The 12,357-nt window shown below is 36.5% G+C and overlaps 1 protein-coding gene across 3 annotated transcripts; it reads left to right on the top strand.

Annotated features, from left to right (window-relative positions):
* The first annotated feature begins 210 nt into the window (after positions 1-210).
* LOC122979543 (globoside alpha-1,3-N-acetylgalactosaminyltransferase 1-like) lies at positions 211-12,119 on the top strand. 3 transcript variants are annotated; one of them, XM_044347087.1, is made up of 12 exons: positions 211-422; positions 2,224-2,357; positions 5,790-5,831; positions 6,084-6,206; positions 6,535-6,567; positions 6,835-6,969; positions 7,174-7,282; positions 10,639-10,752; positions 11,014-11,130; positions 11,342-11,472; positions 11,679-11,756; positions 11,853-12,119. In XM_044347087.1, exons 2-12 carry the CDS (start codon positions 2,293-2,295, stop codon positions 11,998-12,000), a joined length of 1,095 nt encoding a protein of 364 aa, XP_044203022.1. In that variant the 5' UTR covers positions 211-422; positions 2,224-2,292; the 3' UTR covers positions 12,001-12,119. The 3 variants fall into 3 exon arrangements, with proteins under 3 accessions (XP_044203022.1, XP_044203005.1, XP_044203011.1); XM_044347070.1 differs by lacking the exon at positions 2,224-2,357; XM_044347076.1 differs by lacking the exon at positions 211-422 and having other exon boundaries at positions 2,156-2,357.
* The last annotated feature ends 238 nt before the right edge of the window (positions 12,120-12,357 follow it).

Genomic DNA, 12,357 nt, shown 5'->3' with positions numbered 1-12,357 from the left:
TTTTTTATTATTAGTTTGTTCTTGTAGTTATAATAAGCTAGTAGTGCTATAGTAATGGTATAACAGTATAATTTATAGGGTTTTTTTCTATTCTATTTGCTTTTATTGTACATGTAGTCTTTCAGTGAATGTAGTTGCCATTTCAAGCAGTTTCCTGATGGTTATCATCAGGAAGGCTATGAGTCCCTCCCACTCCCCTCTCTGTCTGGTATGAACACAGCATTATTTCACCTCATGTCAAGTTGAACGAATAGCCAGTGCAATTTCTGTGGTTTGGTTATTTTTTAGGTTTTTGATCTTCAGTAACAGGCACAGTTTGATTGGTAAGAAGTGCTATAGATTATCCAGAGAGTTGATATGTTGCGTCAACTTTCCAGGACTCATATTTTAATCAGCTTTGCCTTTCTTCTCCTCTTTTTGGGGTAAGTCTTTTACTCGTTGATAATTAGAGCCGTACTTCTTCACTGCACTACAACTGCAAGGTTTTTTAGTATGAAAGGAATAAAAGTGGAAACCATCAAACAGTGAAAGCAAAAAGTTTTTTAAAATTAACCTATAGGTAGATGATGATTAGAGTATTCTGTAGCAAGGCCTGCCAGTCAGATACTGTATTTTTACAATGTTGCTATTGCAATGCACATTAGCAGTTTCTAACTGTAAATGTTACAGTAAATGACTGAAAAGTTTCCTGCTTATTCATATTAATAAAAACAACTGTAAATTACAGACATATACTGTTAATAACAATGTGTCTTCAGTCTTAATGGTCCAGTAATGAGATCAGCTCAATTTTACATTTAAAAATGCATAACCCTTAACATTTAGCTTTTGAACTCAACTCAACTTCAGTTGTGATGTGCTTTAGATAAAAGGCTATTTATCAATTATGAAAGGCAAGTTGGATAAACAAGGTGTGGGCATAGATAAATTGGGTCTAACGTTAGTGTTCAATGTCTAATGGTTTGTAATTTCTGATTAGGTTACATGGAAATATTTGACTTGGTCTGTTCACAGTCCAAGTTGAGTGGGAGCTATGCAGTGCCCCTACTGGCCCTGTAATGTACCCATGACAAACAATCACATTAATGGGTCCATGTCATCTGCAGTTCTTCATGTTGTAGGCTATGATGAAAAATCCCATTTTTGGGATTTCCGAATTTCATTGTCCTAAGATGTGCAAAGCAATTAATGCATGGACCCAAATAATATGGCTCTTGATTTTCTTAAGTGCCCCAGTTTAAATGACATGAGATTACACATTACTATGAGATATTAAAAATGTAATTGGTAATTAAATTTAATTGTTTACATTAAAGGTATAATACGTTAGTCTTTAAATTAGTGTAATTGATAATCCATTAAAGGAATGCTTAAAAAAATTGGTCTGAAAAAGGGTTTAGATAGTGACAAAAATATACTATATTTAACTCAGAAAACAAGTACAAACAGTGTTTAGTTAGGTTGAGTGTAGAAGGACATCAAAATAAATAGATAATAAAATTAATATTTACATAAATATAAATGGAAATTAATTATTAATATACTAATACAGCTACTAACAAATAACACGTACATGGAAACAAAGCAACAGCTGTACACTACCAAATCATAATTAACAATGATCAAAACATGGAAATGATAGACACTATCATCGAAGAAACTAGTCAGTTATATAGTCCTGCTAGAAATATTTTTGGGAAAAGTTGTAAAAAAAAGTATTTTTTTCCTAAACTTATTCATATCAAATATGTAACCCCATTTACCTACTTGCTGAGGTAGACGAAACAAGAACTGTTAAAGTACAGAGGTATTGCAATAGCAGATTCTAAACTATTGGCCTTATTACTTCTATCTTCATCCTCAATGAGGATTTGACTGTTAAACTGTCATAGTTTCCTGCAGCATGGGCAATTATTACGCTTTATTAAATTACCAATTTGGCTGGTCAGTGATGTGTTACTGTACTCATTTTTTTGTTACACGTATAATTATTTTGTGACTTTGTGAGCGTCACACGGTGTGTAGTACTTTTGCTGAGATCACAAAAGTAAGAAATTACTTCCTGTTGATGTTTAACCACAAAGTTTTATTTTACAATGGTCTTTCGGAGTTTCGGAGTCCCTCCCACTCCCCTCTCTGTCTGGTATGAACACAGCATTATTTCACCTCATGTCAAGTTGAACGAATAGCCAGTGCAATTTCTGTGGTTTGGTTATTTTTTAGGTTTTTGATCTTCAGTAACAGGCACAGTTTGATTGGTAAGAAGTGCTATAGATTATCCAGAGAGTTGATATGTTGCGTCAACTTTCCAGGACTCATATTTTAATCAGCTTTGCCTTTCTTCTCCTCTTTTTGGGGTAAGTCTTTTACTCGTTGATAATTAGAGCCGTACTTCTTCACTGCACTACAACTGCAAGGTTTTTTAGTATGAAAGGAATAAAAGTGGAAACCATCAAACAGTGAAAGCAAAAAGTTTTTTAAAATTAACCTATAGGTAGATGATGATTAGAGTATTCTGTAGCAAGGCCTGCCAGTCAGATACTGTATTTTTACAATGTTGCTATTGCAATGCACATTAGCAGTTTCTAACTGTAAATGTTACAGTAAATGACTGAAAAGTTTCCTGCTTATTCATATTAATAAAAACAACTGTAAATTACAGACATATACTGTTAATAACAATGTGTCTTCAGTCTTAATGGTCCAGTAATGAGATCAGCTCAATTTTACATTTAAAAATGCATAACCCTTAACATTTAGCTTTTGAACTCAACTCAACTTCAGTTGTGATGTGCTTTAGATAAAAGGCTATTTATCAATTATGAAAGGCAAGTTGGATAAACAAGGTGTGGGCATAGATAAATTGGGTCTAACGTTAGTGTTCAATGTCTAATGGTTTGTAATTTCTGATTAGGTTACATGGAAATATTTGACTTGGTCTGTTCACAGTCCAAGTTGAGTGGGAGCTATGCAGTGCCCCTACTGGCCCTGTAATGTACCCATGACAAACAATCACATTAATGGGTCCATGTCATCTGCAGTTCTTCATGTTGTAGGCTATGATGAAAAATCCCATTTTTGGGATTTCCGAATTTCATTGTCCTAAGATGTGCAAAGCAATTAATGCATGGACCCAAATAATATGGCTCTTGATTTTCTTAAGTGCCCCAGTTTAAATGACATGAGATTACACATTACTATGAGATATTAAAAATGTAATTGGTAATTAAATTTAATTGTTTACATTAAAGGTATAATACGTTAGTCTTTAAATTAGTGTAATTGATAATCCATTAAAGGAATGCTTAAAAAAATTGGTCTGAAAAAGGGTTTAGATAGTGACAAAAATATACTATATTTAACTCAGAAAACAAGTACAAACAGTGTTTAGTTAGGTTGAGTGTAGAAGGACATCAAAATAAATAGATAATAAAATTAATATTTACATAAATATAAATGGAAATTAATTATTAATATACTAATACAGCTACTAACAAATAACACGTACATGGAAACAAAGCAACAGCTGTACACTACCAAATCATAATTAACAATGATCAAAACATGGAAATGATAGACACTATCATCGAAGAAACTAGTCAGTTATATAGTCCTGCTAGAAATATTTTTGGGAAAAGTTGTAAAAAAAAGTATTTTTTTCCTAAACTTATTCATATCAAATATGTAACCCCATTTACCTACTTGCTGAGGTAGACGAAACAAGAACTGTTAAAGTACAGAGGTATTGCAATAGCAGATTCTAAACTATTGGCCTTATTACTTCTATCTTCATCCTCAATGAGGATTTGACTGTTAAACTGTCATAGTTTCCTGCAGCATGGGCAATTATTACGCTTTATTAAATTACCAATTTGGCTGGTCAGTGATGTGTTACTGTACTCATTTTTTTGTTACACGTATAATTATTTTGTGACTTTGTGAGCGTCACACGGTGTGTAGTACTTTTGCTGAGATCACAAAAGTAAGAAATTACTTCCTGTTGATGTTTAACCACAAAGTTTTATTTTACAATGGTCTTTCGGAGTTTGATCGTAAGATCAGCAAACAGTGTTTGCTGCTGGAGCCACTGGGTTTACACAAGCTCCAAATGTCTAACAGATGAGAGAATCAGAGGGAATGTGATGGACTGTAAATGCGTGTGAGAAGAGAACAAATTACACCAGTGATCTAACATTTTCCAGAGGTGTTGGGAAGATGATGCTACCATTTGTTAATTTAGTGACTCACTGGGAGCCAAAATGGGAGGAGGGTTGAATGAGGCATTTGTCAGTATAAATCCACCTGATTTAATTTAATTAAGACTAAAATGAATTAAGTATAATTTAATTGTAAGTGCAGCTAGCCCGATAATAGCTACTGCATTATTTGAGCCACATTCCTGCTAACATGTATTGCGCTCTATATGGCATACTATATGGATCCCCTAAACTAAGACAAAACCCAGTAAAACAGTGTTTGAATTATAGGTGGGCTTAACATCCCAAAGAGACCTGAGCTCCCCTGAAAATAACAAAGCCAAAGTCCTGTCATGATTGTTTTTGTCAATAACATAAGAAATGATTAGCATGGACATGTGCAGGGTGTTTTCTATGAGCCATAACTGCTTTTATCAGACAAGAACAGACATTCCCACTTCTCCCCACCATCACCTCCTGCCAGTGAAAACAATAAGTGAAAACCTAAATGCTCACACACACACACACACACACACACACCTCTTGTCAGGTTAAAAAAAAATCAAACATTCACAACAATCATTCCACGGCATGACAGATTGTTAAGAAACAGGCCCAAATTTCCCACAAAGTGATGAGTTATATTTTTGTATTTCTTTCTTTTCTCATTCCCCTCCTGAAGCTGGCCATGTTGTGTGGAGAGAAAATACGATAAAGATTATATTATATTATTAAAGATATTATATGCTTCATTTTGTACGTGCCAATAACAAAAAATGGAAATGGAAAATGAAGTAGTTGAAAAATAAAATAAGCTAGTGAAAGATAGCAGAGTAAAATAAAGTACAGAGATCAATTAAATTTTAATTTATTCTATCCACTGATCGGTGGTTAAGGAAAAAACAAACACTTTTCCCCAAATGATTGCAGGTTAAAGAAAAAGCATAGAGCTGTCTTTTTTCTGTCTTTCTTTTTACACTTTTTATTATTCATAAAAAATATTGATGCATATTTAATGTCTGATAACCTTTTTCTAAATTTTTGTCAGTTTCGGAGACCATACAGTAACAATATTCCTCTAACACTCAGAAATTGCTCGCAGAGAACCTGAACACATTACCAAATATATCAAATGTGGTATTTTTTTTACTGTCATCACACCTACATTTGCAAATGCTAATCCACAGTATACCATTACTTCATTTAACCTTTATACAGGGTGATCGACAAAGCCACAAATCCAACTGTTAGAAAGACATAAAACTTACAAATCTAAAAATAACTTCCTGCTGAAGTTTATTCCATATGAGTGGAGAAAAACATTTAAAGGCCTTTTTACCATACTGAGCTTTGAGCTCCATAAAGAGCCACTCCTGAGATCTCGTAAAGCAATGCCTTAACTGTAAAAGAGATGAAAGATATATGGGCTTTTTCCCCAGAAGTGCTTTATAAATTTACACAGTAACACAATAACATCGAAGCTAGATTTTTAACTATTGACCTGTACACTCCCATGTGGCAAGCTTGTACATTCCACTGACTTTGTTTTTACTGGCTGCTCTGTGATTAACCTGTACCTTTGTGTCTTCACAGAGCCGTCTATATCTACTCAGGACATGACATCTCATCCTTCAGGTAAGGTCTTAGAGGTTGAGGTTTCTCTGGGAGGAAACAGAATATGAAACTAACTTAAGTGAAGGAGTTATAAACCTACTGAACTGGCAACCCAAGAGAGGATATGAATATAATATGTCAAGTCTAACTCCCTCCAGTCATAGCAGACAGTACTCATTAATCCTTCCACTGCCAACTTTATTATTTTGTTATCATTTTTTTTACTTCCATCCTGTCATAGTATTAATACATTTTGTGTGTTTCCCTTTTAAGAGTTTGCCCACCATGTGAGGATAACCCTAAGCCGGAGGTGACGTATGTATCACAGGATGTGGTGATAAATGATTGTCCAGTCACCGACAGCTGGAGGATTCGAGACCTAAAAATGCAAACTGGGTGAGAATCCATCTTTTGTTTTGACTGAAAGAGAGGAACAGCAGGTTCACATACACCTTTACATTTACACCAGCTATGTTCACTTCCATTCATAAGTGCCTGCATGTGCATGCACAGCACATTCCATATTAGGGCTTACCTCACAACAAAAATGCCTCTACCATGCTTGTTCCTAGTTTAAATATATGCTGGAAATGGCATCAGACACCCAAATATCTGATCAGGAATGTAGAGCTGCCTGGATGAATGGATAATTGGATAGTATGATTTTAATAGGCATACTACTTTACAAGACGTTCTGTAACACATTTTTGCTGTTCTTTTTCAGACTGAAATATGCTCAGCCAAGTACACAAAAAGGGTAAGATATTCAAAGGAGATTATCTATTATTTTGCTGTGTAAAATATACTAAAGCATTTATTAAAATAATGGATCTTAGGCATCTCACTTTGGCAATGTTGTAGCAAATTTAATGCAGCATTTTCTGCAGTTTTATGTAATTAACAAATCATATCTCTTTTGTTTAATCCAAAGAAAAACTGAAGTGAGAAAACAACTGTCAAGCACAATATAATGATGCATAGCTGAAAATTATGGATGATTCCATAATCTCTTTGTTCTTCTCAGACGTACTGATGTGAACTCAGTGACAAACTGGAATGCTCCTTTGGTTTGGGAGGGTACCTTTGATCCAGTGGTCATCGATGCAATATATAAGAAAATGGACCCAAGAGTTGCTGTGGTGGTGTTTGCGGTTGGCAAGTAGGTACACAAGATATTCTCACAGGATACTATGAGAGTGAGGTTGTCCTGATCCTCTGCTTTGAGTTGAAATCTAAAATCTTGCAAACAATGTAGCCTTACTTAACATAAATGCTGCATATCATCATCTACAGTATATTGTATTATTTGTGTTGTGATGTGTTGTGTTTCACTAACTGAGAATCCTTCTCTCCATTTGTTCAGATACACCCGTTTCCTGAAGGGTTTCCTGGAGTCGGGTGAAAAGTACTTTCTTGTTGACTTCAGGGTCACTTACTACATCTTCACAGACCACAAAGAAGAGGTTCCCAAAGTGAGTTGCTCTGTATTATTCCATATTAAAGTTGTTTTGTGCTTGGGAGTGCTACACAGCTGAACATATAACCATTTAACTGTAAATGTTACAAAATTATGTTTCTACACTGTTCATACTGCAGCAAGTACTGACCGGGGAGTGGAGCCATTGTTAATTTTATCAGTCACGCCTGTGCTTTTCCTGCTTTGACTAGTCAAAATATCTACAGTGAAAAGGGTTCATAGAGGGCCAGACGGGAAGTGGCACATGTAATGCAGACATTTTTAAATTCAAATGATGCGACAACAGCCCCTGCGAGATGGGTTGTGGAGAGACGCACATTATGATATATCTGATCATTTTTTAACAGCAAAGAGAACAAAAAAGGATGGTGTGTTCTGATTTTGTGTTCATTAACTTACCTCAGTCTAGTGATTGGGTTGGGATCCCGAGATCTCTCTCTACTCTATGATACATTTATACAGAAATACAATAGCCTCTGCTACCATACAACAGAAAGTTAGTAATGTGTGAGAAATATTACATCTAAAAGGTGCTTCTCCTTCACTCACCTATGGTGAATGTAGCCTAGGCCAGGAGGAGTTGATGTTGTCAGACAGTGTCCAACATTCATTGGGTATTTCAACCCTGAACCATAACACCCTCCTGTTGGTGGGTCAGCAGTGGTGGCCAAATCGCTGCCCATCTCCTCCTCCTGGTTTCCAGCTTCTCTCCTCTCTCCTGTTCCATAGCCAACAAGAAGCTCTTTCTGCTGCCTCCCTTATCTTGCGAGCAGCTGTCTTCCTCTCCTTTCCTGACATTCCAGTGGCCATGAGCATTCTCCATACTGACTGAGTGAGGAATCCTCTACAGCCAACCTCGACTGGGAATAGCCATGCCTACCATTCTTTCCCCCTGCAGTCTTGCAAAAGGTTCTGGTATTTGGCTCTCTTCCTTTCAAAGGCGTGGTCGCACTTCCCACGGGACTGTAAGTTTGAGCGGAATGATTTTCTTTGCCTCATCCGACCACAGGACTGCATGGTTGCAGGGTTGTCTGGGCGACCTGGGGGAACTGTAGCCTTCCTCCCAGGTCCACCTTCATATCCCATGATTGGGCCTTTTGTAGTAGGTTGTTTTATGTTCTTGCTGTGGTTGATGGCTTTTCTCCCTCCCTCACAAACTTAATTGATGGTGTTGGTTTCCCATATGTTTGGCGTTTTTTACATCTCTCCTGCTCTAGGGTGCCAGAATACAAATACGTTACTCGGCAAAGCACAAATAGTGGGTTTTTCTTTTTCCAAATATTTGTTTCATACAAATATTTTAAAAATTGTTTGTTTTAGAGAAGAAAAAAAACCCATGTTAAATACCAGTCAGCAGGTCGCAACGAGGGGAGTCACATCCACCTGCTACATGACGCACATTTCCTAACTTGGACATCACTCCTGGAGTTGAGGGTGTTACCCAGAGACAAAGCTGAGCTACTGACACACGCGGAGTGCTCCCAAGGGACTCTCCACAACCGGTTGTTCCCCTTCTGCTTTCCACAGTTAGGTTAGGTTGTAAAAAAGTTAGGTTGTAAAAAATAGGCAATAAATGAAAAGTGCAAAGCAAGAATTGCCTTTGAAGTTCCTCCCTACACGTTACATGCTGTCCTGTCTCTGTGTTATGGGTGCATAAAGAAGTAGAGGTCTGTCTGCAATGAGGCGATGAGTAAAGTTTTAGCTCAGTCATCAGCACAGTCATCTATGATCTGGGAGACTCCAGTTTGAGACCCGGTATGGGGACCTCCTTCATAAGATAATTTATTCATGAACACTTATTGCAATTTAATTTTCTAAAATTAAAAGTGTAATAAATACAAAAACAGGGTTTTTAAGCCTATTTCCACTTTTATTTCAATACAAATACAATACAAATCATTTTGCTGTCTCAACAAATATAGATACAAATACAGATACTGGGCTCTCTGCACATCCCTATTAGTAAGCGTCATGAGCACCTTGTCATGGCACCATCTATACCTGCCTTGGGTGAGTGCTGTTTTACACTCTGACAGGATGTGTGCCATGGTGCCCTTCTCTCCACAAAGCTTGCATAGTGCAAATTTGTTGGAGTTGGGAGTGTGTCATACACCGATCGCAGCAAGGAGGAGATGGATGCGGATGTGATCCACCCATGTGATCTTCCTCTTGGGGAGGTCCCATTTGGTCCAGGCTCCATGGCACACTAGCTCTGCAGCCCTTGTTCTTCGTCTATCATCCTCCAAGTCCCTGGATCATGGCTCCTCTCTCCTTTATCGTCTGTCTTCCCCCATTGTTAGAAATGGGAAGTTCTGTCTTCCTGTGCATGGCATTCCAATGATGTCATATAGCTTCAGCATGCTTTCTGCTTGTGCGACAGAGGTGTCGGCTGACCACTTGTGTCCTGATCTTGTAGTAACGCCTGCATGTCTGACTTGTTCATCCTGGGAGTCTCTGTACATTATTACCACTCTGCACTCTATTGATGGAATAGTCTCTCCCTGCACTTGCATCTTGAACTTGTTGTTTGAACTTGTTAATGATGTGTTTTAATAGTTTCATAGTTTTAATAGTTTTTAGACAATAATGAAGTTCTATTGCACTCATTGATAGTAGTATGTTATATTAGATATATTTCTCCACAAAAATAGTTGATTATAATAAAAAGATAAAATAGTATCTGTCTTATCCTTTAAGCTGAGTCCTTACTGGGCACACTGATCTGTCTGGGGGAAAAAGATGGGCCTACACAAGGCAAGCTGACAATCTTTGTATTCCCTGCCTCAACTCTCTGTATCTAGAAGAACGAACACTAGACTTAACTTGACCATTTCTTAAAACATAACATAATATTCAAGTGGAAAATGACAGCTGATACATTCTGCAATGCACAATGAGAAAAAAAGAAGACCAAAATATCTCCACGAGTGGCAAAACTCCCTCCAGATTAACAACCAAAATAAACTTGGTCCAGGCTGTGACTTCAGTGATTTGTATATAAAGGTATTAAATGCCATGAAGCTACTTGAACAATCTGGAAAATTGCAAGTTCATTTATTTCCAGAATCTTTTCTAATTGATTCATTTTTAACCTAGAATTTCTGAACACATCAAAGTGTGCTTTGACTTAATAACTTGCAGATTATGAACAGTCCTCCATGTAATACTGTTCATTATTTTATCTCAGTATGCTGTTTCAACTACAAATACGTCAATTGAATGTGGCAAGAAATCACTGAAACTTATTTTCCAGATGACTTCAGTTGTTTTATATGTATGTAATGTAATTGGATGTTTCTGGAAGGTGCTATTTGTAATTAGTTTTTAAAAATATTTTATCTGACTGCTCAGATTGAACTTGGTAAGGGCCGGAAGATCTCAGTTGTCTCTATCCCTAGTGCCACCCGCTGGCAGGATGTAGTACTTGGCAGGATGAAATGGGCTACCATCACCATTGACGAACAGGTAAGATGTGATACCTCACAAAACATGACATACACAACATGACAGCTGATGTTTTAAAGTCGTCACTGCTCAATTTTTACTGGTTAGTCAAAATACATAGCTGTCAGAAAAACAACAGCAACAAAAAAAGATTAATGAACTGTCAGTCATAGAAATAAACATGGTGCTGAGGTGTTTATTATTCATATTGTTAAATCACACATCTCTTAGACATTTTAGTCTCTCCATAATACATTTAGTCTCACCTCTCATCTGTTTCAGATCCGTAATGAATCAGATTATCTTTTTATGATGGACATTGATAGTGTCTTCCACAACCGCTTTGGAGCCGAGTCCCTTAGCCAGCTGTCTGCTGTGCTTCACCGTGGCTACTACAAGGTTTTACTCTTTGTCCTATTCATCTTAAATTAATGAAAGTCTTTACCTAAATATTCTATTTTAAAAATAATGTAATGTGATGGGTTGTTATATTGCATGTTTTCATTGATTCACCTGTAATACCATGCTGTTTCTTTTCAGCTAGTCTCTCATTGTTTCTAAGTGAAAATTCTTTTTCCTATTTTTTTTCCCCAATGTTTCTTTTTCTCAGGACTCAAGGAGTCGGTTTCCATATGAGCGTCGGCCCGAGTCCAAGGCTTACATTCCTGTTGATGAAGGAGACTACTATTACACTGCAGCTGTCTGGGGAGGATACCTGGAGGAGATGTACAAGCTAGTCAAGTAACCAAAACCTAATCATCTTTTAAGTTACCTTCATGCTTTTTCTAATTAAGCGGAAAGACATATTGTAAAAAAGTATTGTAAAGAACAAAGTACAAAAGTACAAAAGTTTTTCAAGTTTTGCTACTTACATTACTGTCTTTTGGAATAAAATGTAACTGTAGCAGCAATATCTTGTCTCAGTTCCGCCTGTTTTATTTGGTCAGATACTGCTACATACAGTCGGAGGAGGATGCCAAGAATAATATTGAAGCTGCATGGCAGGAAGAGAGTCACCTCAACAAGTAAAGTGTCCAAAGCTTTCCTCAGTAGTTTGTATCTTAACATTTACATCTCATCTACAGTATACACCTCAGCATGTCTATCTCTTTATCATGCAGGTACCTGCTGTACAACAAACCAACCAAGGTGCTGTCTCCAGAGTACCTGTGGTCAGACTATGATAGGGTACCAGAAGACATCAAAGTCGTCAGGATCTCCCAGTTGGTCAAGAACTACGCAGAAGTCCGGCCCAATGGTGGACACTAATTTCAAATCAATAATATTCAGGACATAAAACTACTTACTTGGTAAAAAAGAAATAAAATGATATGACATGACATGACATGACATGACATGACATGATATAATATAATATAATATATTATAATATAATATAATATAATATAATATAATATAATATAATATAATATAATATAATATAATATAATATAATATAATTGGGATAGCTGGTATGGGTTGCTTTGTCTATTTTGTCTATTTTATGTACTGTAAGGTACAAATGAAGGGTTTAAAATGTTTTTTAGTGGATTTCAATCTTGGTTCCTGTCGACATGTATGATACTATGATGCTGTCTTTGTGGTCAACACTTGTCACACCAAACT

The sequence above is a fragment of the Thunnus albacares genome, chromosome 1 (genome assembly GCF_914725855.1).
Source record: "Thunnus albacares chromosome 1, fThuAlb1.1, whole genome shotgun sequence".
NCBI classification, from domain to species: domain Eukaryota; kingdom Metazoa; phylum Chordata; class Actinopteri; order Scombriformes; family Scombridae; genus Thunnus; species Thunnus albacares.
Note: the sequence above shows the minus strand (reverse complement) of the source record. Positions and strands in the feature narration are given on the sequence as shown.

Bases quoted from the DNA above. Each gene is read 5' to 3' on its own strand.
- LOC122979543 (XM_044347070.1), top strand. From the start codon at position 358: ATGTTGCGTCAACTTTCCAGGACTCATATTTTAATCAGCTTTGCCTTT. The intron at 6,970-7,173 runs GTAGGTACACAA...CCATTTGTTCAG, and splicing joins GTGGTGTTTGCGGTTGGCAA to ATACACCCGTTTCCTGAAGG. The intron at 11,757-11,852 runs GTAAAGTGTCCA...TTTATCATGCAG, and splicing joins GAAGAGAGTCACCTCAACAA to GTACCTGCTGTACAACAAAC.